At 40.4% G+C, this 27,399-nt stretch overlaps 1 protein-coding gene across 1 annotated transcript in view; it reads right to left on the bottom strand.

Moving 5' to 3' along the window:
- LRCH1 (leucine rich repeats and calponin homology domain containing 1) overlaps positions 1-27,399 on the bottom strand; it is a 191,563-nt gene that overhangs the window by 40,525 nt on the left and 123,639 nt on the right. Inside the window, exons 5-13 of the mRNA XM_046664360.1 lie at positions 25,165-25,301; positions 24,294-24,421; positions 23,004-23,067; positions 19,990-20,095; positions 17,791-17,918; positions 13,433-13,500; positions 11,554-11,640; positions 6,148-6,237; positions 6,008-6,044 (exon numbers count right to left, since the gene is read on the bottom strand). Of these exons, the coding sequence (XP_046520316.1) occupies positions 6,008-6,044; positions 6,148-6,237; positions 11,554-11,640; positions 13,433-13,500; positions 17,791-17,918; positions 19,990-20,095; positions 23,004-23,067; positions 24,294-24,421; positions 25,165-25,301 (845 nt within the window). The remainder of the gene's footprint in view (positions 1-6,007; positions 6,045-6,147; positions 6,238-11,553; positions 11,641-13,432; positions 13,501-17,790; positions 17,919-19,989; positions 20,096-23,003; positions 23,068-24,293; positions 24,422-25,164; positions 25,302-27,399) is intronic.

The raw sequence follows: 27,399 nt of genomic DNA, 5'->3' as shown, positions 1-27,399 counted from the left end.
AGGTGCCTGAGTCCATGAGGGTGAGCAGATCCTCCAGAGAGAGAATATGGAATAAGGAACCAGGGCTGAGGGCAGAATCCTAGAAAACCAGTACGAAAGGGACACACAGAGACAAGGGACCCACAATGGGGAAACTCTAGCTTATTTTACCCAGATCTACCTTCTTTATGTGGTAATCAACAACCCATCGATGCATCCTAATAAAAAAGCTGGTGAGAGCTAATATAAACATCTTCACATATACCACCAAATGAGCACAGATTGAAGATGTCTATTCCGATTCCTATTATTGAGGAGTGCTATTAAAAAATATTCCCAACTCTGACAAATCCAAGGGAAAAACGTATTTTTAGAATAAAATGTCATTAATTTCTCTATCCAATTAAATGGCTTTGTTAGAACTGCTACCAAGCAACTCCAGGTTTGATTCTCTTTATATGCAACTCTTTCAACTAATTTTTCCTATTGTCCCCCCACCCCCCTCCCCCATTCAATATTATTTGCATATGAGAATGGAATTGGCAATTCTTCCTGGACAGATGCCAATGTGACCCAAGCTTGACGTGGACTGTCATCTAAAGTGTGCTTGAAATCAGATAACATGATGTGCTACCGATTTCAAACCACTTCATCATCTTGGCCTCACCCAGCTAGCTGGGCGTCACCCCATTCCTCAGTGTCTCTGCCCAGTTCACACACCTTGGCCAGGGCCCTGCTGTCTTGCTTCAGCACGGCCTCCTGGGACCCATCCAAACCCAGATCACCTCCCAAATCTAGGTTTACTTCCCTTCCTTGAGTTCTCCAAGCCAGCCCCAGTCTCCCAGAGCACCTCAAACACTCATGACTACAGACTGCCTCATATCCTTCTCTAAATCTTTTCAGTATCGAATTCTTCTTTCCTCCTCAATTTTTAAAATGCCATAAATGTGAGGGCAACTCATGTCCTTCATATCCCAATCCTTGACACCAAAAACAAAGCTGAATCCAGAACAAGTACTCAATAAATACTGGATAATTGCTTTTAGACTACGCTAAAGATATTTCTTCCTGAATGAGATAGAAGAGAGAATATGACAATAAGCAAACCATAAAAGAAGATCGCATTTAAGGTCTGCAGAATCATTAGCAGTGGACTTGCTGATCCACTACTTTCTTTTCCTCTCTTCCTGCTCATGACTTCCTTTTCCCACCACAGTCAGCTATACCCCCTCCATTTTCAAAATCATGGAGACGTGTCTGTGACGGGCAGAGAGCTGCCCCAGAGAAGGAAGACAATGAGTAGGAATTCCTTATACTAAATGTGACTCCTCATTCAGCCAAAAGAGAAAAAAAAAATTTACATTAACACAAAATATTGTAAATCAAAGTTGGAGTGGAGGTATCTTTTTTCTAGAGGTTTTGTGTCCTCCTGGTACTCCTGAAATCACGGACACAGTTATATTCCTTTTTAAAACTCTACTCGAGTGAAAGTTCCAGGATGTTTTAAGCAGGGTGCTTAAATGAAGGCCCCAAGGTGGCTGGGTCTGACACATCCTGTGTGACTGTAACAGGAACACAGTCTGCCAGTGTGAGCAGAAAATGCACTCGGAAGAAAAGTGTGTGGTTGCTGGCTTCAAGGCCCTCACAGCACTGAGCTCAGGGCCTTGTGCTGAACTGCAGCTCAACACTTACTGGCTGAATGTCCGGCTGACTGATGGAAGAGAGGCTCATTGTTAGAGGCAAGCTGGGGTGACTAGACTGACCGACTGATCAGTACGTTACGTGGAAGTCACACTTGCTGCTTTAGGACCATGCTAGGCTTTTCCACATTAATATCATGATTGCAAGCATGGTAAAAGTACAGGAAAGTCCCATGAAGCTTTATGAGCATGCGAAAAAGTGTCAGATGAGTTTCAATTTAGACAAGCATAAGAAACTGCATTTAGAAGAACCTAATATACATTTTGTCTACATGATGGAGGGTTTCAGCGATCAGTTAAGACCCCGGAGTCTCTACATTGAAGATGTAGCACATTGACGTTGTCCTTACCAAAGCCAACTCTTTATCATCTCATTTTCTCTTTCTTCATAGTCCTTCCTCCCTTTCACAAACCCTCACTAAAGGCTCACCGGGTCCTAGGGACTGGGTTAGGTCCCACTTAGAGTGAAAACACTAAAGTGTTTGTGCCATGCAGTGGGAGATAGACAAATAATAGGAGAAATAGAGATCAATAAATAGAATAAAAAATCCACTTCTAAAATCTAGAATTTATTGCAGAGATATAGTTCAGCTTTGCTGATGGGAAAATGAGAGGAAGTCCCACATTAAAATAGTATTGGATTGACCAAAAAAAGTCATATTTCGCACATCCCTTCCTAAAGCATGCTTACTGCTTAATTAATGAAATGCTTAATGTCAGTAGCAATTCTTAACAGCCATTGGAATTGGCATCGACAAGAAACACCACCCAATGTATAGCTACTGGGATTAAAAGAGAGGATTAAAACTAGACTGAGACAAAACTGCGAACTGGGCTCAGCCTACATTTGGTATATACCCATCCATGTACTTTCCATACCCCATCCACATTCCTGGAAGCACTTTTCAAGCACACACAAGGGTTACCCCCTCTCTGCCTTTGCCAAGTCCTGTTCTTAAGAAAAGGTTTGGTGCCTTCAGGTCCCACTAAGGTTTGTAAGAAGGACAAGACATAGTGTGTCACCTCTAGTCTACAGCATGGAGAAGGACTATGCTGAGTGGAAAAGCAGGGCCTCGCTATTTACCATGCAAGTGACCTGGCCAGTCCCCTGACCTTGAGTTTCAGGTCCTGCACCTGTAAGGCGGGCATGATAACCCCTACCTTTCACTAACACCTTAACTGAAATGAAAACTCTAAGGGGAAGGACCGTTGTTTTGGTCAATACCACTTCCTTAGTGTCCAGAATGGTGCTGACACATTGTGGGCACTTGATGGATAGTCATCAAATGAATGAAATAATGATAACATATATAAAATACAAACACACAGTCTGGCATATAGCAAGGCCTCCTATTTTTTTTTAAGTCAGGAATACTTGGTATTTTAACAGAAGATAAAACTGTTGGAATGACCCTCCAACTGACAAATAGAAATGGCAAGCAATAGGATATATTGGAGTATACGAGGAAGCCCTTAATTTGGGCTGACTTTGTTTTTCTAAGAGGGCCTGACCTGGCCTTTGAGCATGCATTTATATCTGCTTTAAGGATTTGCTATGTCCCAAAGACAAGAACAAATGGCCTTAGGATAAAGGTGCAACTTCCCCCCACACTGGCATTTCCTTAAGGATAAGCATCTCTCCCTAGGCTAGGAACTAACTGCTGTGCTCACCTGTGACCACCCAGCTTGAGACAACAGATGGGCTACCTCCTGTGTCCACCGAGACAGTGGACCTACTACCTGCTATGTCCATCAATCACTGTGCCGACAGAGCAGTCTCGCAACTATTGTAAAAGGGACATTTCAATCATATGTGATACATGCTCTTTGAGGGTATATAACCACTCTGTACACCCCACTTTTTTGGTGCCCTTCCTTCCTTCCTTCAGGAAGGCCTCAGGCCATGGTCCTCACATTTTGGCTCAGAATAAACTCACCCAAATTTTCACTTATAGATTGGTTATGGATTATTTCCGTCGACAAGATGGAGTGGAGATATCTTTTTTCTAGAGGTTTTGTGTTTTCCTTGTACTCCTGAAATTTATGAACACAGGTGGTCACCTATTTTACTAGAAATGGGTCGGCAGCAGGACACTAACATGGTCTTAAAGTGCCTCTTCACTGGCTGCTTATTAGTTGCAAGGGAAAACAGAACCATAATTATACAGTGAAGAAACCAGGTTACACCTCAACTGTGTGGTCACATTAACAACAGCAATGAGGCCCAGATGGACATAGTATGTCCATAAATGTGATACCCCGAGAAGGACACAACATCAACATCCTCTGTGCAGTAACCTAAAAAAGAATGCACAACTCAATTGAACCATGAGCGAATTTTGTCCCACAAAATAAGGGGGCATTCCATTAAAAGAAAAAGAGGAGGGCTATACTCTTCAAAATGTCATGGTCATAAAAACCAAATAAAGGTTATGGAAATGTTCCAGAGTAAAGGAAACTACAGATACCTGACAACTAAATGCAACATCTGCCACTAGACCAGATCCTCCACTGGAGAGGAAAAAAAATGCTATGAAGGATGTCATCAGATCAACTGAAATCTTGAGAATATGGATGGTAGATGGAAATGTTTTATCAATGTACATTTATGAAGTTGATAACTGAAACATGGTTATGTAAGATAAAATCTCTATTCTTAGAAAAAACACACTGAAATGTTTAGGGATAAAGGACTATGATGTATGAAACTTACCCTCAAATTTTCAGAAAAAGAAACATGTGTGCAGAGAAAGAGAGAGAGACAGAACAAATGATACCGTAAATGTGGTAAAATGTTAATAATAAGTAAATCTGGATAAAAGGTTGTAATTTTTTGTAACCTTTTGTAATTTTTTTCAAACTTTTATAAAATTCTTTACAAATAAGAAGCTTAAAAAAAAAAATGAGTCTGCCTGGAATCAAAAGCAGCACGTCTTGGGGCTGGGCTGGTGATGGTGTAGCGGTTAAGTTAGCGCACTCTGCTTCAGCTGCCTGCGGTTCACCGGGTCAGATCCCAGGCGCAGACCTACGCGCCACTTATTGGGCCACACTGTGGCAGGCGTCTCACTATAAAGCAGAGGAAGATGGGCACAGATGTTAGCTCTGGCCAGTCTTCCTCAGCAATAAGAGGAGGATTGGCAGCAGATGTTAGCTCAGGGCTAATCTTCCTCAAAAAAAAAAAAAAAAAGGCAGTACTCTCAAAAGGAGAGCTTGATGAAATAGGCCCAGGGCATTGTTCACATAAAAGGCTTCCTGCTGTTCCACTATTGGGGAATTTGATGATGCCTCCACTGGGAAGAGGTGGTGCAGAGATGCTGTCTAAGGACCACACCAATAATGATAATAGACTAGTGGAGTAACAGTAGCAGCTAACACTTAGGTGCCCTGGGTTGTGACACGGATTCCAATTTACAGAAGATGAAGGTGAAGTTCAGAGAGGCTGCCCATAGTAGCCCGCAGTCAGCAAGTTTTTGAGATGGGCCTGAAACTTATAATTCCAAGTCACTGCTTTTAATAATGCAACCTTACTCTGAGAACACGGGTTTTTTTTATTACAGTTCTTTTCCCTTTATTTAACACAGAAACTTAGCTAGGCAAGAGTGTGAAACTGCTTTACTACAGTACATGTTCAGACACCCTGGGGGCATAAATTGTTTGGTGCCGAAACTACCCATCCTAAGCCCATTTACTAAGAAGGGATGAAATAGGATAAAATCTATGTTTCACTCCCAAGTCACCAGCTCAAACCTCTCTCTCTATGAGTGTTTCTTTGGGACCTTCTAGGCTCCTCTCCAGTTTTAAGTCAAAATTGCTTTAGAGAGCCACCCCAATTTCACCCAATGTAACTCTATCCTTTACTCTGTCCCCAAATACCCCCACCAGTTTCTCTTCATTAGACTCTCTTAATCCTCCCAGGCATTTCCCAAATCGTTTGTTCCTCTCTTTCAAGTCTTTTCTACTGAATTTTCATCTGGCCAGTTCATAGGCTTCTTCCGTGGCTCTAAACTCTGCACTGAATGGTCCTGCCTCCAGTTTCTGACACGAAGCAGGTTCCCAGTGCATCCTAGTTGCCATCGCCTGACTCAGCAAGAATATCCGACAAAAAAATTTAGGGACTTTAATGGCGACAGCCAACTCTCATCTTTACTGGGAGGTGAAGTATACAAGATAAGCAGGAAATATAAAGAGGGTAAAAGCATAAAAAATCTGAGAAAGAGATCTTGAACAAATTTGAATACTGGTCTCACTAATGAATGTTCTACCCCCCATGACAAATCTTTACGGAACATGGCGCCACTATTCTGAGGTTCATCCAGGAACATCATTACCTCACTCATCGGAGATGTTTCCAGCTGTATTTGACCACTGTAGAAAGGAAGAAAAAAAAGATATAAAGTGGAATTTAAAGCATAAATATTTCAATGCAAAAAAGAGAAAATATACTCAAGTTATAAAAAGGTCAACATACTTTAGTGCAGAATCTTGTAATTCTAAAGCTTCTCCTGATTCCATAGGATAAAAGTTTACAACACTTCTCTCTGTAATATCTGTGCTCAGTCTAAAGAGTAGGAAAAAAAGATGTTAGCAAATTTATTAGACTTTTAATAAATCCTACTGCTCTTGGGCATATTTAGTTTAAAAATTTAATATATTATAAAGCTATGTTAATCATTATGATTAAGTAATAAAATCTTTATGGTAGAAATTCCAAACCACACAGTATTTTCCCATCATGTGCCAAATTTAATATAATTTTAACGTAAGAGTTTTGTATCTGCTATTGGTATCGAAATCCAACTTATTTGAAATATAACCGTAATGTCTGATAAAGTCATAATATTCATAAATAGAACACGCTAAATTTTATTCTAGAACTTTATTAGTTTACAGAAGCAAGTAAAGTTGCCAAGGTACTAGATTATGGTATATGAACCAAGGGCATTTTGTTTTAATAGGAAGATCTCTCTGATACACGCTAACACCCTCAGTTAAAAAAATAAGAATTCCTGGGCCAGCCTGGTGGCATAGTGCTTGGGTTTATACACTCTGCTTTGGCGGCCTGGGGTTCACAGGTTCAGATCCCAGGCATGGACCTACACACCGCTCATCAAGCCATGCTGTGGTAGCATCCCACATATAAAATGGAGGAAGAGGCTGGCCCCCTGGCCCAGTGGTTGAGTTTGTGCACCCTGCTTTGGTGGCCCAGGGTTCCACGGTTTGGACCCTGGGAATGGGTGTAGCACTGCTCATCAAGCCATTCTGAGGTGGTGTCCCACATAGCAGAACCAGAAGGACTGACAACTAGAATATAAAACTACGTACTGGGGGGCTTTAGGGAGAAGAAGAAAAAAAAAAAGAAGAAAATTGGCAACAGATGTTAGCTCAGGTGCCAATCTTTAAAAAAAAAAAATGGAGGAAGACTGGCACAGATGTTAGCTCAGGGACAATCTTCCTCACCAAAACAAAACAAAACAAAACATAAGAAATCTGATATGCATTTTTATTTATTTATTTTTTATTTTATTTTTTTCCTTAAGATTGGCACCTGGGCTAACAACCGTTGCCAATCTTCCTTTTTTTTTTTTCCTGCTTTATCTCCCCAAACCCCGCCGTACACAGTTGTATATCTTAGTTGCATGTTCTTCTAGTTGTGGGATGTGGGACGCCACGTCAACGTGGCCTGACGAGCGGTGCCATGTCTGCGCCCAGGATCCGAACCCTGGGCCGCCGCAGTGGAGCGCACGAACTTAACCACTCGGCCACGGAGCCGACCCCGCATTTTTATTTTTGAAATTGTCTCACAGATAGTTTCTGAATTTCTGAAATTTCAAGTGTTCAACTTTTTTTAAGATCTATAAAACCAGGAATTTCTGTAAGTCATATAAAAGTTACAAAGCCATCTTAAAAGGTGGAGATGAGTTCGTGTTATACGTGCCTATTGAAAATGATATCAAACCAACAATCAGAAATCCTTATGAGGAGAAACCAAGACAAAGGTAAAACAGGATAGCAATATTCAGCTAGGTTTTTTGATGTGAAGGTTGAAAGGTAAACCTCGAAATGTAATCCTACCATCGATGGCTTAACTAAAACACAAATATCTGGATCTATGACATATAAGATAAAGGAAAAACCCAATGTGTATGGAAACTTTTTATACTAATATTCAGTCCAAAGCAGCGGGAAATAAATGACGTCTTGATGCGCCCTCTCCTTATCACAAGCAAAAACAGGCCTCTTTCTCTACCTGTGACACTGGCTTACAGAAACATAAAGTTAGAACTGTCATATTATAATTATTTCAGGATGAACAACAAAGATCTAAAGCAGCCAAAGCAGTGAATTATTTTAGGGAGGAAGTGAAATCCACAGAAAGTCTTACAACATAATATAATTTTATAATAGCACTTCATAAAGATGCAAATCAACTATCACTTGGAGGGTGCTCAGGGCTGTTTTCGTCCACAATTCGGCACACACCCACGATTTCCACTCACTCAGCATCCTTGGCAACTTATTGCCTCAGACATTTCCAGGCTGGAGAAGAATCTGGAGATCCTCAGTTCATCCCACTTCTCAGGAAGGATGAAAAACACTGAGACCCAGAGGGGGGAGCCACTCCCTCCAGGTCACCGGATCTTACTGCTGGGTTCCAGCCCCACAGTCCCACGCCACTGCTATTTCCACCAAACTAGGCTGTTCTGTTTTGCTTTGGGGCTCCTATGTTAATCAATCTAGAATTTGTAAGAAAAGTGTATTGGAAAAGTGATAGAAAATGTGAAAGGCAGAACTATTAAAACAATGTGAAGTTTGATCCCAAGGGGTTTGAGCCTTCTCTCTGTCACGTCTCGTCTTCAAGGCTCTGTCCTGGGCTCACGTTCCCTTCCCATTGATACGCTCGTCCATGGGAACCTCATCCTCTTAGACAGCTTCTGTTACTGCAGCACCTGGCGAAAATGACTTTCAAGTCTAAGTCTTGAAGCCCCAAAACTAAAGGTCTAGCAGCTGAATGGACACTGCCACATTGCCACCTTAGACTCTATTCAGCAGGTCCTACACTGACCCCAACATCCTCCTCCTCAAACCTGTTGTCCCTCCTGGTTCCTCATCCCAGACAGAGCTACCGGGGGCTCGGGTCTAAAACACCTTGACTGTCCCCTCCCATCCTTCTCACCACCCACTTCACATGGTCACCAAAGACCTACAGCAGTACCTCCCACTGAGCATCTACAATATTTAAAAGTATAAAGAAAAATAGGAATTTAGAAAGACCTACAGCAAAACATCCATCTTAATGTATTTCCTTCTAGTTTAAATTTTCTAAGCTTCTTACACAATTGGATCCTAATTCTATCTATATAAGTGAGATCAAATTTTATGCACGTATATACTTGTTAAGTCAACATTATATAATGAGCATTCTAAAATATACTGGAAACTTTAAAAACCATTTTATTGGCCACATTATATTCCATCTTATTAACCACCAAAATATACTTAAGTATTTCCAGATTGTTAGATCATTTTCTTTTTTCCAAATATTTGCTATTAAACACATCTTCCCTCTCACAATCTTTGTTTGTATCTCTTCATCCCTTAGGATAAATTTTTAGAATCTGTTCGAAAAGTTTATGTATTTTTTAAATTGTGGCTCCATATAACGAGGATGTCTTCTGGAATGGTTTTGCCAATTTACCTTCCCACTAGCAGTTTATATATTATTTCAAATCCTCACAGTCCTAAAAGGTAAGAACTTGGAACCCATCTCATAGAGGAAAAACCTGGGGTGCAGAGAAATTATATAACTTACCCAGATTAACTGGAGTTGGAGATGGGCTCAGAACCAGTGTCTAGCCGATTCAAAGTCTGCTCTTCACCAGCCATGCTACCTGGCCTGTTTCCTTGGGTGCATGAGCACACGCACACACATGCACACACCCCCCCCTCACACTCACACACAAGCTCTCTTGTCCCTGTTTCCTACCCTCTCGCTGACCGCCCTGGTTAAGGATGTGAAACCCAGCTCTTTAAAGAACGTGCCTTGATTAGGTACCTACTAATGAGCCAAGCTCTGAGCCAAACATTAGGGAGAACTAACAACATGAATCATCACATTTTAAACCATCATCACCTCCCTCTACACATAAAATAGTCTCGGCTCCTCTGCATAGCAATGGAAGTCCTCCTTTGCTCACTCCAAACTGCCCCCCGGTGATTCTCAGGTCAGGCTGTCTATCAGCGGCACTGGCAGGACTTTCATGGAGATGCCCAGACCCTGAGCCGCAGAGGTAGTGAGTGTCAGGGTGTCTGTGTTACTGCCGCACAGTCAGGATGGAGCCCATCTCATCTATGTGAGATTTTCCAAGCTTGCTCCATTCTTTTTGACCTCCATGCCTTTGCATGAACTTTTAATTCAATCCAGAAATTTGCTTTCTCCTTGAAAATGCCAGTTATTAAAGGGTCCAGTTAAATAACCGAACCTTCAGGAAGGCTGGCCCAGCCATTTGCCCTTTTCCATCTGGGGTCAGGCATTTGCTCTGATTTATCACTTTTTACCTCCACTTCAAGCACCTAAATCAATTACACTTACAAAAAACTGCGCAAGGCAACCTCCATCTACTATAGTTTGGAGTCTTAGAAGGCAAGAGCTGTGTCTTGTTCGTCTTTATATCTCCCAAGGTGCACACTGGAGATCTTCCCATGCTCTAAGCACTCACTTAATGTCTAATCGAAATGCTTTTGAAATCAGTTGCTAAGGATTTTCAGCCATACTCAACCTGGCCTGTCATTATTCTTTAGAGCCAGACAACATTGGTGGTGCACTCTCACCAATACTCTGGGACTCACTAACCATCCTTTTCATAAATTCCAAGAAAGTGGAGTGATTTCCATGTCACCTTCATCTTCATATTTAAATTCGCAGGACCCCTGAACAGTTTACCAGGGATAAGCTCTAGATCTATTTCTCTAGCGATAAGGTAGTTATTACCTGATACCAGGTATATTGTCATACTGAAAAATGTTTTGTCCATGGGAATTCATTATCCTTAGAGAAGAAACCAAAAAATATGACTACTGCATATAGTGCCTATTATTAACAATGGCCAATTCAATTAAGAAATTATCTTGGGGCGGGCCCCATGGCTGAGTGGTTAAGTTCACGCGCTCTGCTTTGGCGGCCCAGGGTTTCACTGGTTCGGATCCTGGGTGCGGACACGGCACTGCTCATCAGGCCAGGCTCAGGCGGCATCCCACATGCCACAACTAGAAGGATCCACAACTAAAAAATATGCAACTATGTACTGGGGGGATTGGGGGAGAAAAAGCAAAAAATATATATATATATATTGGCAACAGTTGTTAGCTCAGGTGCCAATCTTTAAAAGAAAAATAAGAAATTATCTTGTAACCTAAATTTTTAGAAATATATTATTTAGTTAGCATATATTTGGCACTATCAGAAATAAATAAGGTAGTATTTGATATACCAAATCTTCCCTTTTTGGACAATCTCCCTTATATTTCTATAAAATAGGGGTTTAAACTTTAAACAATACAAAATATGTGCTTTTGCTGTATTTCTGTTTTCTAGGAATTATACTAAGAATTCCCATGTGAATTTCATAAAGCATGAATGAATTTCATTAGGAGTAGAGAAAGGGGAAACTGATCTCAAAATTCCTCCAGAAGTTAGACTCTTTTCCTTTATGAATCTTGGGAAAACAGGCAGTTAAAATGACTTTTGTTTGTTTGTTAGTGCTTAGGCTGAGCCAAAACCTGTGTGTATAAATATTTTTTAAAGTGAGATGACGTACTCAGTAAATTAGTATGCATTATTCACACATGAAACCTGGGCCAAGGAAGACACGCGTACCTGTTGGGATCTTGCAGCAAATCTACTGCCTCTCTCAGCTGTTCAATCATTGCTATATCCATGTCCTGGTCTTTGGATGAACTTATTCTGCAGTATGAAAGCAAGCAAGAGAACCAAAATGATCACTAGAGCACAAATATCGTCTAGGTTCTTAAGAGCAAACTTATAAAAATCCACCTAACATATAAAACCGATTTTGACAAATTCAACATTATAAGGAAAACATGTCAGTACCCTGCAGGGTGGGTTGACAGAATGTGGTGGAAAGAGCCCATGGGTGGCGGAAGCCCAGCTCTGCTGGAAAGCAGCTCACACGTCACAATGCCCGTGGGCCTCCATCTGCTCAGCTGTAAAACCAGGGCAAGGGACTAGCTGGGTGGTTTTCACACTGCGTTTCCCTGAGCCCTAGCGGGATCCACGGGGATGCTCAGCTAGGGCTAGCCTGCACTGCTTCCAGACTTTCCAAACCCAGTTCAATGAGCATGGCTTAGTTTTATTGCTTTCATACAGCATGAGACTTCAACGGGGGGCAGTGGTTCTCAGTTCAGGCTTTTTATGCAGCAAAATCATCTGTGGCGCTTAAAAAAATCGATGCCAGGTCTGACATCCCCAAGTAGGTCTGACTGGGGCTTGGCCATTTTATTAAGCTCTCCAGATGATCCTGATCTGCAGGCAGGGCTGAGAACAACAGATATAAGATTGAGAATGAGGTTTCCAAAGCTTTATATAGTTTAAAAACTCTTTCGCTATAAAATCTCTTTCCTTGTTATTCTGTGAGTCTATCATCAAATTAGTCCTCCTTGGCATCACAGAAATATGCCAAACGAATAGGTGGTAATACTGGTCAGTGATGTGAAAGGAACTTTGCAATGTTTTTAAAAGGCAAGAGAGATTTGATCATGATTACTCCTTCCCACTGCAGAACATAAGCCAATGTCTTTCTGGAAGTGGAGAAACTTTCTAACAACGTCGTAAATCCTCACTAAAGGGAAAAACTCCAGAAGGAATGATTGGAAGGTCCAGGCCTGCATGCCAGATCACGGAAAACAAAATCCTAGAAGAAATGATGGAAGGTCCAGGCCTGCATGCCAGATCATGGAAAACAAAATTCTAGGAACCAAAAATCTACTCTATGCCACATGGTCCAAACTCAATTCCCCTGGAAATGGTTTATCAGCTGCTAAACCCTCCCCTATTAGGCTGGCCAAGTAAATCTTTACAGACAATCCAGTAGAGGCAATATCTATCCAGTGTAAGGTTTTTGGGTTTAGTCCTTGGGGCAAGATAATTAATCTCTCTGTGCCTCAGTTTTGTCATCTGTGAAATGGGGGAAAATAACAGAATTTACCTCATGGGATTGTTGTAAAGATGAAGTGAATTACTATCTGTGAAGCATTTAGGACAGTGCCTGGCACAGGGCATTTCATAAATGTTGGCTATTCCAATTAGGAGACTTAGGACCAGAATATTAGAGATACATGGTTTTCTCGGACTTTGAACCTGAAGACTCTAGGGAAAGAAGGGGACCAGGACTACATAATCACTTTGGGTTCAGTTGTCAGCTTCTTCAGACAAATGGAAGAAAGCGAGAATCTCCAGCTAGATATTCTATCTAATTCTCTGAATCACAGCTCCACCCACAGCCTGAAATCAAACAAAACTCAAGGAAGAGGCATGACCTTCCTTTGTATTGTCCCAATACTGAGACAATAAGCATCAGACAGAAGAAAACTTGTAACGTCTTATTAATACCGTTGGGTAAGAATATCAGCTTGCCCAAAGAAAAGGGGATCAAAATTCTATCACAACAGGGCAGCGATTCTGCTTGAAACATGAACTTTGCAGGCTGGTGTCTCATAACCAGGCCCTCGGTACTCACCTTCCCTCAGGTTGCCAGTGTGCGTCCTCTTCTATCCGTAACAGTTCTTCACAGTCCCCTGCCCTATCCTGTGGACAGGACATATGGGTCTTCTGAGAGCCACCGGCTAGCAGCAGTCAACAGTCAAAACCCAACCCAGCCCATCTTCAGTGCAGCATTATTCACAATAGTCAAAAGGTGGAAACAACCCAAGTGCCCATCAACGGATGAATGGACAAACAAAATGTGGTCGATACATACAATGGAATATTATTCAGCCTTAAAGGGAAGGAAATTCTGACACATGCTACCATGTGGATGAATTTGAGGACGTTGTGCTGAGTGAAATAAGGCAGTCACAAGAAGACAAATATGGTATGATTCCACTTATATGAGGTACCTAGAGTCATCAAAATCATAGAGACACAAAGTAGCATGGTGGTTGCCAGGGATAAGGGGAGGGGGGAACGAGGAGTTATTGTTTAATGGTGACAGAGTTTCAGTTTGACAGGAGATGGTGGTCCTGGTTGCACAACAATGTGAATGTACTTAATACCACTGAACTGTATACTTAAAAAAGAGCTAAGATGGTAAGTTTTATGTCATATGTATTTTACCACAATTAAAAAAAAACAACTTGGCCCAGGACCACAATACCTGTTAACTTGGAGTTCAGAAATTTAAAGCTTAACTCTATTCCTTATGGCCCTCTTAGCACCTCCTGATGTTGACAGATTCCTCCATTGGGCTTGTCAGTCACATGAGTATGTGCATTCTAGCGCTTGCAAGATGAGGGGTATGAGTGTGTGTGTGTGTGTATGTGTGTGTTGTTGGGGGAAAAAAGTGTAAAAGACAGTATAGTTTCTGAAAGTATAACAACAGAAAATGCCTCAAATTGCATCTAATACTTTTCACGTGTACAACACCCAAATTTCACTGAAATGCCCCTCCCGCATTATTTTCCCAAAGAAACACTATGGTGGGACTACTTAGAAAGGTGTGTCCCACCACAGGAACTTCCAGGTGTTTCTTTGCACTTTCACCTGCGACACAGAGAAATGCTGCTTTAAGTCAGCTGACAGCTAGAATGGAAGCCACTCCTGAGTGGGGGCATGGTCCCCAGGCAAGGAAGAAACAACAGGGAAAAGAACTGTTTTCTGTGTCAAAGTTCTGACATGTTGTGCACTTACTCAAGCCCAGCCAATCCTATAGATATGTCACTGAGAACAAGTTTTCTTCTGAGGAGGTGGCTAGCTGCCTGACACCAGCCTCTGGGTTGGAAAACACTCAGATTTTTCTATATTGATTATACTTTTAGTGCATAATAAACCAACATATAAGTTACTGTGCCACCATTCAAATAGTGAAATTCATAGTTGAAAATATACTACCAGAAAAGGACAAGAAAACACATTCTTATGTCTTCCTGTTGGGTTTCAACTATAGGAGCCAGGAGTATTTCCTTATAATTTTCAGTTTCGTAATAAAAAATAACTAATAGTATAAAACATCTATTTTTTTTTCCAGTAGGTAAAATGGGGCTTACTGGATTTCTTTTGCTAAGTTAGATGGTTATAGAGTTGATCCTTACTTGTGGATTCTGTACTTATGAATTTGCTGACTCACCGAAACTTATTTGTAACCCCAAAACCAATACTCATGGTGCTTTCAGAGACACTGGCAAACATGCACAGAATGGTGAAAAATTTGAGTCCCTGACATGCACGTTCCCAGCAGAGACTGAACAGGAGATGCCAGCCTTCTTGTTTCAGCTCTCAGACTGCAAACAAGTGCTCCTCTCTGAGTCTATTTCAGAATGTTACATTTTCATATTTTTGTGCTTTTTTTGAGTGATTTTGCTGTTTAAAATACCCCCAAGCATGGTGCTGCAGTGCTGTCTGGCGTCCCTAAGACAGGGAGGCTGTGACGTGCCTGATGGAGAAAACACATGTTAGACAAGCTTCCTTCGGGCATGAGTCACAGTGCTGTTGGCCATAGCTCACTGTTAATGAATCAACTATATGTATTCAGTAATGCGTCTTTAAACAGAAACACAGATAAAACAAGGTTATGTATTGATCAGTTGACAAAAATGATGTGAGCAGAGGCTTGCAGGAACCTAATCCTGTATTTCCCTTAGGAGCAAAGGCTCAGTATTGAATAACTCAGTGTTCAAAGTGACTTTCCAGAACAGAGCTGCTGCGAATAAAGAGGATTGACTATAGTTACACAAGCACAAGATTCTAATTCAGTACAGGAGAGAAGGAGGATATAAAACACAGAACTCTTGATTGCCAAGAGACCAAGTGGTTCAGCACCATTGCGGGCTGCCAAGCACACTCTCACAGGCTTTGAAAGTGATGCAAGTCACGGCTCGCACAGTCCTGATTTCTAATGCGTGACTTTTTGTTGTAGATTTAGGTTTTATTTTATTATATAAAATGTTATAAGTGTTCTTCCCTTGACTTTCCAGGAGAAGCCTCTTGAGGGAGTGGGCATTCAGGAAACATGTGTCAAGTACATTTCTACGCCCCTATCTGCTCCTTTAGATTCTGCCCACAGGATCCATTCTGCAAAGCAGCTGTTTCCATGGAGCCGTCTGCTTCCCAAAATCTCTGAATCTAGGGAAATTTGCTTTTCTGAAACAAAATGTTTTATTTTACTAATTGCTTTGATTGTTTTCCTTCAGGGTTTCCATCTTTAATTTAGATTCTCAAGATGAACTGTTTGTGAAATAAAGACGAAAGCCCAATTTTCCAAGTTTTCATGACAGATTTATCCCAGAGTTGATAGACAAGCGTCAAATCTGGGAGAGCCTTGTGAGAACCACCAGCCTCAGATTCATGTCACTAAATTTTTACTTTAGGAAAATGTCTGTGGCCAAACATAAAGCATGTGTGTGCGTATGTGGGCCTGTGTGCGAAAAAGGTGGAATGTTGAGTGAGAAGTTTGGGTGGGAGGGACTCCTGCAGTCATCAAAATGGGAAATTATGGGGGCTGGCCCAGTGGCACAGCAGTTAAGTTGACACGCTCCACTTCAGTGGCCTGAGGTCCACCGGTTCGGATCCCAGGTGTGGACCTATGCACCACTTATCAAGCCATGCTGTGGCAGGCGCCCCACATATAAAATAGAGGAAGATGGGCACAGATGTTAGCTCAGGGCCAATCTTCCTCAGCAAAGAGAGGAGGATTGGCGGTGGATGTTTACCTCAGGCTAATCTTCCTCAAAAGAAAGAAAAAAGGGAAATTATGAGGCTTAATTGAAGTCATGTCAATGGAGGTAGAGAGGAAAACAAAGCAACAGGTGTAAGATATTTTGAAATAAGAACTGGTGGATTATTGATGGATTAGATAGAGCAAAGAGTTAAAGCTTTCTGTGTTTTACCCTTCTATATAACTTTAGTAATCATTTTAGTTGGGTTTCTACAAAAGTATATCATATTCATTATTTTTGTCTTGAGGGCATGAAGACCTCTTGAGCCCATGAGGGTCTCGTACAGTGTAAAATTTAGCTGTTTCCCTCCCAGTTCCCTAGCAGGTGATGCCCAGAGATGTTAGTTTAGATAGAGTCCAGCCATCATAACACAATCCTCAGGAACACGAGTGGGCACTTAGACACCTCATGGTTGCCTTTAGCATGGTAACTCAGAAACCCTCATCTCTCAGAAGCCATAGTGAATCAAAGTTTTACCAAAAAGATTATCTTCGTGATTGTTGGGTGCCACAACCTGAACCAAAAGGACTGGCAGAAATTGACCAAAGCACCTACTCATGTCTCAGCGTGGAACCTGAACTACCAGCTTTAGTAAAAGGCTGGTTTTCCTCCCTTCTTTTTGCTGCTATGATGATGAAGATTCTCCTGACAACTCGGTGACTTCACCAAACTTTCCACACCCCAATGCAATGACAACAGTTCAGGACTAAGTGTGCCAAGAGTGACCTTTCCAAAAAGGGAAGACACACATCTCCAGATTTTAGAGTCTCCATTTTTCTCTCTAAACTATGGATATACTTCCAAGAAAGGCACTCACCTAGAATACACTGAAAAGCATGTGAAACTTTGTCTATTGTAGCTTTCACTGGATGGTAAGGGTAATTCTGAAAGTTGGCTAATTTATACAACGCACCGGGAAAGCTGAGTAATTTCTGAATAGAAAAGAAAATCATACACACATGCAGACAAGTGGAGGGGTATGTATGGCAGGGACCAGCTCCTAACATCAGAAAATACCCAGGCTGCGCTTTGAAAAGATGTTAAAAAGGCCTGAGAAAGGTGGCAGTCAACTGACATTTAAGGTGATGGATTAGAATCTTGAACTTAAACTCTAAGGTGTTAACCAGAGAAAATAAAAAAAAAAATGAGTTGATCCTCAACTTGCCTTAATATAGTTTATAAATTCCGGATGGAGAACACCTGTTCCACCAGTAAATTGGTCTCTTTCTTCTCCTGAGTTGTCATTGTCACCCAAAAGGGAAGGCTCTGGTTGAAATTCCTGAGGAAATTCCCCTATTAGGAAAATACAGAGAAAGGTAGAAAGCACGACTTCATGCACAGAGGACCCTCAAACACGTCATCTAATTATTTCAGCCTTCTCTCTCACCTCTTAAGGAGCCACGTGAGTGACCCGAGTTTTCTCTTCCCCGAGGGTGTGAGGAAAAGATGAAAAAGGAGGAAGAAGAGGCGGAAAAGTAAAAGAAATGGAGAGCCCCAAACCGAACTTAAAAGACAAGGCCTGTTTATGGCTTAGTTCCTCATGAAAGAAATGAAATGTCCTCTGACTTTTTTAAGGAACAGAGAAATGCAACGATCAAAGAGGGCTTTGGGGCTCTCAGTAACGTGTGAGAAGTAACCATTCCAAATTCAAAATTGAAGAAATATTATTCAACAATTACTCAATGGCAGGTGTTACGCTAAACATTTTAGGGATGAAAAAAAAATTAGTCAAACCTGACTCTCGTCCTTAAAACATGAACAATCTCAAGAAAAAGTGTGGGAAGGAACTAAGACAATAAGCCCAAATCATAACAACAAACTGAGTGACTAGATAAGGGCCACGTGGAGGGAAAAGCATCTTGAGTAGAGCACATCTGGCTGGGGGGCGGTCCAGAGGGTACGAGAGCCCAAAGGAACACCAGGCGCTCTCTCCTCTGACCCAGAGACTCAAAAGGACCAAGTAGGGCCACCTTTAAGGACTCCTAGCCAGAGAATACCCACTTCAGAACAGAAAGGGAAAGACCCATTGGTAAGAAGTTCTATGATTCTATTACTTTACACATGTGCCTAAAAACACTACCTCCTATACTGCGCAATGTTACAAAACTTATCTAAATTAATAAACTTGCAGTTATATCTTTGCATATTCATATTTTTGGATAACGTGTGGTTCCAATCATAATCTCGGATGAACATTAAACGTTAAACTTAAGTCCTGAACTTAAAAACAAACGTAAGAAGAGAAAGCGAACACTGAAGTCTGAGTTGGTTTCAGGCTCGCCCATCACTAATGAGCAGATTCAAACTATCAAGGAGAAAAATCCACAAATTCCTCTGGCTCTATTCATATACCATGACATAGTCTCTGCCACAAATCAGCAAACACTAAATTTGGTATTTTCTTTAAAAGTCACTGAATAGATAGAGTCAAAAATACTGTCATAATGTAATCAAGTGAGGCTTCTCACTTCTCACCGACATATGAAATATATTATTAGGATTTTGAAAGTATGTAAGACATAGAGTGCTTACTGATTATTTGGTGATTTTTAAAGAACCACAGGATTTTAGAGCTACAGAGGAACTTAGAGGTTACCTAACCTCATCATCTCATTTACAGGTGAAAGAATGAAGGTCAATTGACTTGTCCAAAGTTAAGCTGATTCCTGGGCACACGTCTCCACTGCATGTCCTGCCCTTGCATATAGCTTCTCGTAGCCACGGAACCAAGTCTAGCTTAGAAGCGATGGGCACTCCTAGGCCCCATCCATAAAACCTCCTTTGAGCAAAACTCCACACTCTTCCTCTTCTGGTTTGAAACTGATGGGCTTGGAAACGCTGGAGGTCGTGTGTTAAAGATGGTGGAGTCACAGGATAAAAGGAGCTTGGGTCCTTGAATCACCACTTGGAAGGGAATTACCTGGTCATCATCAGCTCCCATGGGGACTTAATTTGGACTGTGGTAAGCCAACGAGATTTGGAGATTTTACGTGTTAACAGCAGCTAGTGTTGTCCTAATATATGTACATATCAATATTTTTCTTTCTGAGAATGGATTTAAGGAATCTTATCTAAATCTTCAGAATGAGAACAGCTCTACTACTGACTAGCTGGGTGACTACTGGCAAGTTACTTAAACTCTCTGAGCCTCAGTTTCCTCACCTATAAGAAGGAGATGAGTAGATTATCCATCACAGAGTTTTGAACTTTGAATGAGATCGCCTTCACAGATTAGCACAGTGCCTGGTGCACAGAAAATGTTCAAAAACTATAAACTATTATCCCTGCCATATCTGTGCATATTATAAACACAGCATTTGAAACTTCAAAACAAGCACTTTCTCCCCATCTTTCATTCTCACACCTTTAACTGGGCTAAGGCGATGGCATGAGTCTTCCTTGAGGATCTGTTCTTCTTCCATGATGTTTGACATTGGCACGTTGAGGCTAACAGTGTCTTCATCAGAAGGCTGAAAAGAAAGCACACGGCTTCATTCAGAGGAGAAGTGTTATCAATGTAGATTAAGAGAATGCCATGTGATAAAAAAAATACCATGACTCTCAAAAACATAATGTCGAGTACAAGATGCCAGATACAAAAGACAATTCCATTTACACAAGTGCAGAAATGGGCAAAACCAACCCACAATGTTTGAAGTCAAGATAATGGCTGCTGTCAAGTTGGGGGGAGGGGTGCATGAGTGGGGCTTTCTGGGCTGCTGGGAAAGTTCTGTTTCTTGAACTGGGTGCTGGTAACATGAGTGTGCCCACATTGTCAAAATTCATTGAGCTAACACACTCACTTTCCTGTACGTATGTTTTGAGCTGAAATGTTGTCAGGTACCTAAGGATATTTTCTAACCTAAGAGCCATAGTCAGGGCACTAAGAAGGACTGTGTAACACCTGACAGAACAAGGGAATACTTGTAAATACACTATCACACTAGCCCTATGTCTAGCCAATCGTTTCAATAGTAATGGTACTCTGAGATCTGACAACAACGCTAATTTACCAAAACTGCATTAAGATTTCATGCGGCTGGTCACAAAAAAGCAAGCAGTCAAACTCTGTGACAATATCTCACTTATTTACAGTGTGTCTTACGTGCGACATTAAGTTTTGGCTTATACTCCTGTTTTAGGCTGAGGAAGCTTCATTAAATATATAAAAGTGCTAAACCACTGCAGTACTTAAGAGAAACATGGGTTCTGTGCAATTTTCAGAATAACACTTCAATTCAGCTATTGGAGTTAGTTCTTTCGGGGGGTCTTGTTTCCCACACTAGCTGATGAAGTTTCGTCAGAAAATCTATGACTCTGTCACAAATGAAATATGAGCCTCATTTATTTTCCTGTATCTCCATTTTCACGTTGCTATTTGGTGAAAAGCTTTCCAAATCACAGGACTCGGAAACCTGAGAACCCATTTCAGGTGACTGTGGCTTGCTCCTGAATTCCAGAGGCTACAACCTTCAGAGTACAGTGTTCGTTTACTTTGGGACACGTGCACAAAATGTTCAGAAACCGGCAGAAAACAAATGTGCATTTCATTCATTAAACAGATATTCATCGAGTCCCCAATCTTTTTTGCTTGTTTATCTTGAGAAAAATACGTTTTTAACTTCTTAGTGACAAATGCTAAGTCAATCAGAAAATGGCAATAGCCAGAGACAGGGAATGAGCTGTGACTTTTGAACCTAACAACGAGCTATAAGCGGGGAGCAAGGTCAAGTGACCATAGATGGTAACGAATTTGCCCAGCAAAGTGAAAACAGAAAGCTACATAGGATAATTCAGAACCCTTATGATTCTAAAAACTGAATTTCTTGGAGGTGTTCTCCGGTAATAAAGCTACAAAGTGAGGCTTTAGTGTGTTGAATGTAATCCACTCTGTCTGTAGTCCTTCCTTCCAGCCTCTTCCCATCTTAAAACTTAGCAAAATGCCACAGATCTGCATCTAGTTAAACGAGAGAGAAGAGACCCTTGGCCTCCTTTTAGAAAAATGCTATTAGCATCCTACTTACACTAAGTGAGAACAAAAGGATAATGGAGTTCTTTGTGTAATGTTTTATTAATGAACTTAATTATCCTTAGAAGACAGATAAGGATAAAGCAGAGTCTGTTTTAATTTAATAGAATATAAGTGAGGGTGAGTAATTTCTGAAACAATGGGATATTTCAGGGAACTTATGAGTTTTAATAAAGCTAAGGGGGTTGAATTAAATACAACTTATAAAGCGATGTGTTGAGCGTTTTCTCCCCCAGGGAACCATAGTAAACTATTCATGCGGCTTCATGAGGGTAATTTTCTTATATTGATACTGGCCCTCTTTCTCTTCCTACTAACTCCTCCTCCTTTTGAAATGTTCTATGTTAGAAAGATTTTAGGTGTCCCGATTTTTTTTAGCACATTTCTTTATAAAAGCATTTTGTGGAAAATAAATTCAAATATCTTAGCTACCTAGTAAACCTCAAAGACTTGGAGAGAACAGGGAAAAGGCGTTTTTCCTAAAGTCACACATAGTAAAAATGCAGATTCCTGAAATGTACGGGTAATTGTCCTATTAATTATATCTTCAAAGAGCGTTATAATATTTCAAAACTCAATAACCACACAACCTCAATAAATTTCCTCCAAAGGGAAGATCCGCTAACATGCTTCCCCTCCCCCAGCTATCCCTTCCAGCTCCCTTGGTTGAGAAACTCCATTTAATGGTTATTAGTGAAAGATTTGGGGGAATCTAATAGACTATAAATGAGATAACAAATGTGCTAAATCAGTTATTTATAACCACTCTTAGGAAACTCTAGTGCAGAAGGACTCTTAGTTTACAAATAACCAAACTTTGAGCCAATTACCTGAAAAGAACACAATCTAAGAGTTTCAGGAAAACAAATATTGCTATAAAAATTATGGCAACTCAAAAATGCATTTCCAGTGGGCAAACTGCTAAAATGCAACGTACATTTCATTCCTCAACATTTATGTGTGCATATAACAACTTTTTCCTAAATTACTTTGTGACTTAAAAAAGAACATATTTATAAAAATGCCTCATGAGTACTTCGACACCACTTAGTCATTTCATAATATTTATTCAGCTTCAAGAACATTCTAGATAAAGTGAGGGGTGTGGTAGGAAGGGAAGGAGATAGGGACCCTCCTCTTGAGACATTTACAAAATATTAAAGATGTAGAAAAAGCTAACAACAGCTAATATTTATATGATACTTGGAGGATTTCAAATTGCTTTCACAAACATTATCCTGTATTCTCATGCAGTGGGGATTAATGCCCTTTATCAGAAAGGAGTTCAACAACAGATCTAGATATATTTAGAAGCACGGAAGAAAAAAAAATCTGATCACTAACTTTACCTCTGTGGCAGATAATCGCTTGTCTCCATTATCACTTCCAACGCCAGAGTCAGAATCCTTCTTGCTGAGATAGACGCCATCAATATTGAATTCATTTACAAAAAATTAAAATCACAAAGTTCAGAAGATACATCAATTTATATTCAAATAATGACTCTGCTATACAAATTTTTATTGTTACCAGAGGCAACAAATCCACCCACTATTAAAGGATATTAAGACAAGGGCCTAATGAAAATCAGATACTTGTACTGTCTAAATATTGCCCAAGATAAATTCTTTATGTTCAGGGTTTCATGAATTTGCACTCTAACCAAGTGGCCTGTTCTTTGAAACAGGTAATGATTTTCTTATTTTATTGATTCTAGCATATAAAAAAGCAGAAACTACCTAATTACTTTTACCTCTTACGTTATCAGGTGCTTTTTACCTCTTACATGGTTATTTTCAATAATTCTGCAAACTTTTATTTAGTGACTAAATAAATTTCACAGGATGTTTCCAAAAAGAAAATAATGAACACATATTTTAAGCATTATATAAAGGTACCATTAGGGTAGGCTGACATTTTAAGTCACCATATTTACTTTTTTAGTAAAAAGTTAAGGAAAAATTTCTGCAGTGAATTCTCAAAAACGACCTGCGTTTCTCTAAGTGTGTTCAGTGTGGGAATTTCATTCTCTGAAAATTCAAGGCCTGATTTATGCCACAAAAAGGCCAAGGACGTATGAAAGGATTCTACATTCCCATTCTAAACAGGAAACGGCAAGAACTATGCACACTGCCTTTTTAAAAGACAATTGATAAAAGAAAGCCTGTAGTTTTTCTTAACAATGTTCCGGAAGCACACTGAAAATTAATAATTAAAAAGAAGGCATGTTTCAGCTTGATATGGTTGTTTTAACTGGTAAGTAAAATATACCTACATTTCTACTTCTTATTCATAAGGATACATACAGGGATATATAGGGACACGTACAAGGATAGACACAGATACGAAGTATCTACGTATGTACATATATGTGTGTGCGTGCATGCACAGACACATACACATATAGCACTAAGGAAGGATTGATTATTGATTAGGAGAAGGTAGATGAGATTTGAGAGATGCCAACATGTTATCAACAGCATCAATTTTCTCTTTCTTATTCTAAAAGTTGTTGTAACTCGAGTTATAAATCTGCATTGGTTGAGTGAAGCAAAGGAATTGTGGGAGTTAGTTCCCTGGAGCACCTTGGCCTAAGCAAATTCTGAACAGGGCCCTTGAGTGACAGCGGTTACACTCACCCGTCTTCCACGTGCTGGTGTAAATGTGGCCTCTCCATCGTGTGGAGATAAAGGGAGTCGGTTGTCTTAATCTGGCATGCCTGTATGCTCAGATACTTGAATATGTGCACTTTGCCCTTTGCGCAAATCTGTGAAGAAATTAATAATGCCTATTTATTTTTAATGGGACTGTATTTTAATTTTCGCATTTCATTTTAAGTGACACTTTAACAATGCCCACCCAATTTGATCTCTCCAAAACTCATGAGAATTTAGGCAATTCTATCCTCCAAATTCTACTTTGAATAAAAACCATGCTTGAGCAACTTCTAGTTTTTCTTGCACTAACCTGCAAAATTCTAACAGCAGTGTGTTTAAATATAAATAATGTAAACAGTATAGAAATCAGATAGTTGACCTGGTAACGTCCCAATTCTGAAAGCATATGTACTTCATTTTTTCTCACACAGTTTAATATTTCAGTTTGAATCTTGTCTCTAAATAACCAATAATCATATTTCAAAATATTTAAACTCCCTTTTCCAGCTGAAATTTAAAGTAAAGGATCTATTACTCCTCTGTAAGTCATATACTCCATGAAAATGTTTCAAATGTATTTACAATTGATCGAGTAATCAAACATATGATTCTGCAATGGCAGTGATCAGAGTAGCGAGGGAAATGCTGGTAATGAACTTGATGTAGCAGGAGACAATTTACTGTAGTCAGATTCACTCAAGGTTTCATCTTTTTTAGAGACTGTAACTGCTTATGATCGTGTCTAACACAATATCAATTCAGCAAATTATAGAAAACTCGGCTCTGCCAAGAGCTGCCTGGGGCTATTGACAGCACATCCCGCGGACGGAGGCTGTGCTCCGAGACCCCTCACCTGTGCTGGAGGAGACTGCAGAGGGTTATTCTCAAGCAGTAATACCTGCAGCTGCTTCATCTCTCTAAAACAAATGGGAATCACGAGCACTTTATTGCAGGAAAAGTCAAACTTTACCAAGGGAAGAGCTACTAGTTCTAAAAGAACAGGAAAAAAAAAAAAAGAAAGAGAAACACTCAGAAAGCAACAAGATTAAATGGCTAAACATTCAAAAATTAATTTCTGCTTATCAGGAAAAATATCATTCAGCACAATCGAAAGCAAGTTGTACATTATGAATATATAGTATATGTATACAATATTTTCACCAAAGGGGAAGGAGAATCTTTCATTGGGAGCCCAATAATTGAAAATTGTTGTTAGTTCTGATAAGAGCTGGAAACGTTGACATTTACGTCTATTGTTTAAAACGATTTCTTACAGCAAAACAATCACATAAGCCACACTACACAGGACATGTTTATGTTTTAATTTCAAAATGTTTTCAAGCAGTACTGGCTAATATGAATAATATGCTAATTACAAAATATTCTTATCTAGTCAATGTATCTGGGCCGGCATAATCTCGAACTAGTTACAAGAAATGTGTTCAGGATCTTTTAATTCCCCTTTAAAAAATAATTGCTGTCTAATTCAGAATTCTGCAATGGACCCTGTAATCCCGATTTGATGAGGATTTATTGTGCTGCTTTTAAAAATCTTCTGTAGCTCCAGAAACAAGACAGAACATTATATTTAGCTTAAAATCCCCACCCAGTGGCATAGTAAACACTCAGTAATTTCAAGCATTCCAACGGACATTGGCAGCTGCAAGAAACGAAGTCAAATATATTCCATAGAGCAGAGAGGCTGAGCAAAGCCAGACATGTAGGGTGACACCGGGCGAACCACCGAGATCTCTGTGTGAGAGGCTACAGAGGGTTCATTTCAGAACCGGGCCCCGCCTCGCTGGTTTTCGGACCTGGTAAGGAGTGAGGTACGGTGCTTTCAAATACTCAAGGAGTTCCAAAGTGGAGGAAGGGGAGGTGCTGTATAAAGGAACCATATAAAGAAGAGGGGCTGATGACAGTGGCCGGAGTAAGAATTAACACTATTCTCTGCCGCACTACCCAAGGGTTTTCACTTCACTCAGATACACTCCTTCAAGTTCCACCAACAAAGATGCACTTAGCAACCAGTATCTCTTCTCTGATTTCCACTTGCTCTGGGCATGCAAGGGACTTTCCTTCTTTCACACCTTAGTGAACTGCTCTGTGTTAAAGAAGTCATGGGACTGAAATGCTAGGAGGCCGAAGAGCATTGAACTCAGCGGATTCCAAACTCAGGTCTGTGACAGGCAGCTTTGTGGGAGAAACTCAGGGAGCGTATCTTTTAAATCGCACTGAGGAATTCACTACTCCAACTCAGCTCTCCCTGCACAGGAAAAGTGATTTGCCACAGGCCACCCTAGTCCTGGAGGTCACCTTGAAGGCTCTTGGAGCAGCAGGAGATGGAGGAGAGACTGAGGGTGTAAATATGAAGGACAGCACGGAATCAAGAAGGCGGAAGGAAAAGGGAAAACAAGATCCTTTTATTGCATAGTTTGTTTCTAAAACAGGGGTAACAGTTAGGGAGATTATATATAAGAGGACTCTCTCGTTGCTGTAACCGCTAGTAAGATTAATCTGTCTCTGAGATGGTTAACTTTGCTCACTAAAGTTAGGTCGGCAAATTTTAACTGGACTCTGGATCTTCAGCAATTCTTTGCCAGTCAAAAGGAAGACGTTTTAAAGCAAAACTAGAGGGCTAGGTTCCTGGAAGACACAGCAGGAGGGGGAGAGGCTACAGGTAAATAAAATACAAGTAAATGACCGGGCAAATAAAATAAGCCATGGTTTTCATGATGACTATTCCTTTTAGCGCCCCTTTGGAACACAATTATCATCTTAGTTTGGGAAAACTAAAACCTGACACTTTCACAACAAGAAAATGGAAGGGGAAATGATTACTCCAGCTCAGAAAAGGTCAAAAGAAACAGAGCAGAAAAAAGGAGTAAGAAAAAAATAAAAATAACAAGGAATCTGGCTTCTCTCTCTCCTTTGCATAGAGGGGCAACAAATGGCTACTTCAATCCTCTGTCCATTCTGGTCCTAGAAAGAACAAAATATGGTCTCCTTGATGCAGAAGTTGTAGGAAAACCACCACAAAATTGACACGGGTAATTAGGCCACAGACCTTTTTTTTTCCTCCTCAAAT

Source organism: Equus quagga, chromosome 6 (assembly GCF_021613505.1).
Source record: "Equus quagga isolate Etosha38 chromosome 6, UCLA_HA_Equagga_1.0, whole genome shotgun sequence".
Taxonomy (NCBI): Eukaryota; Metazoa; Chordata; class Mammalia; order Perissodactyla; family Equidae; genus Equus; species Equus quagga.
The sequence above is the reverse complement of the archived record's forward strand: the minus strand, read 5'-3'. Positions and strand labels throughout refer to the sequence as shown.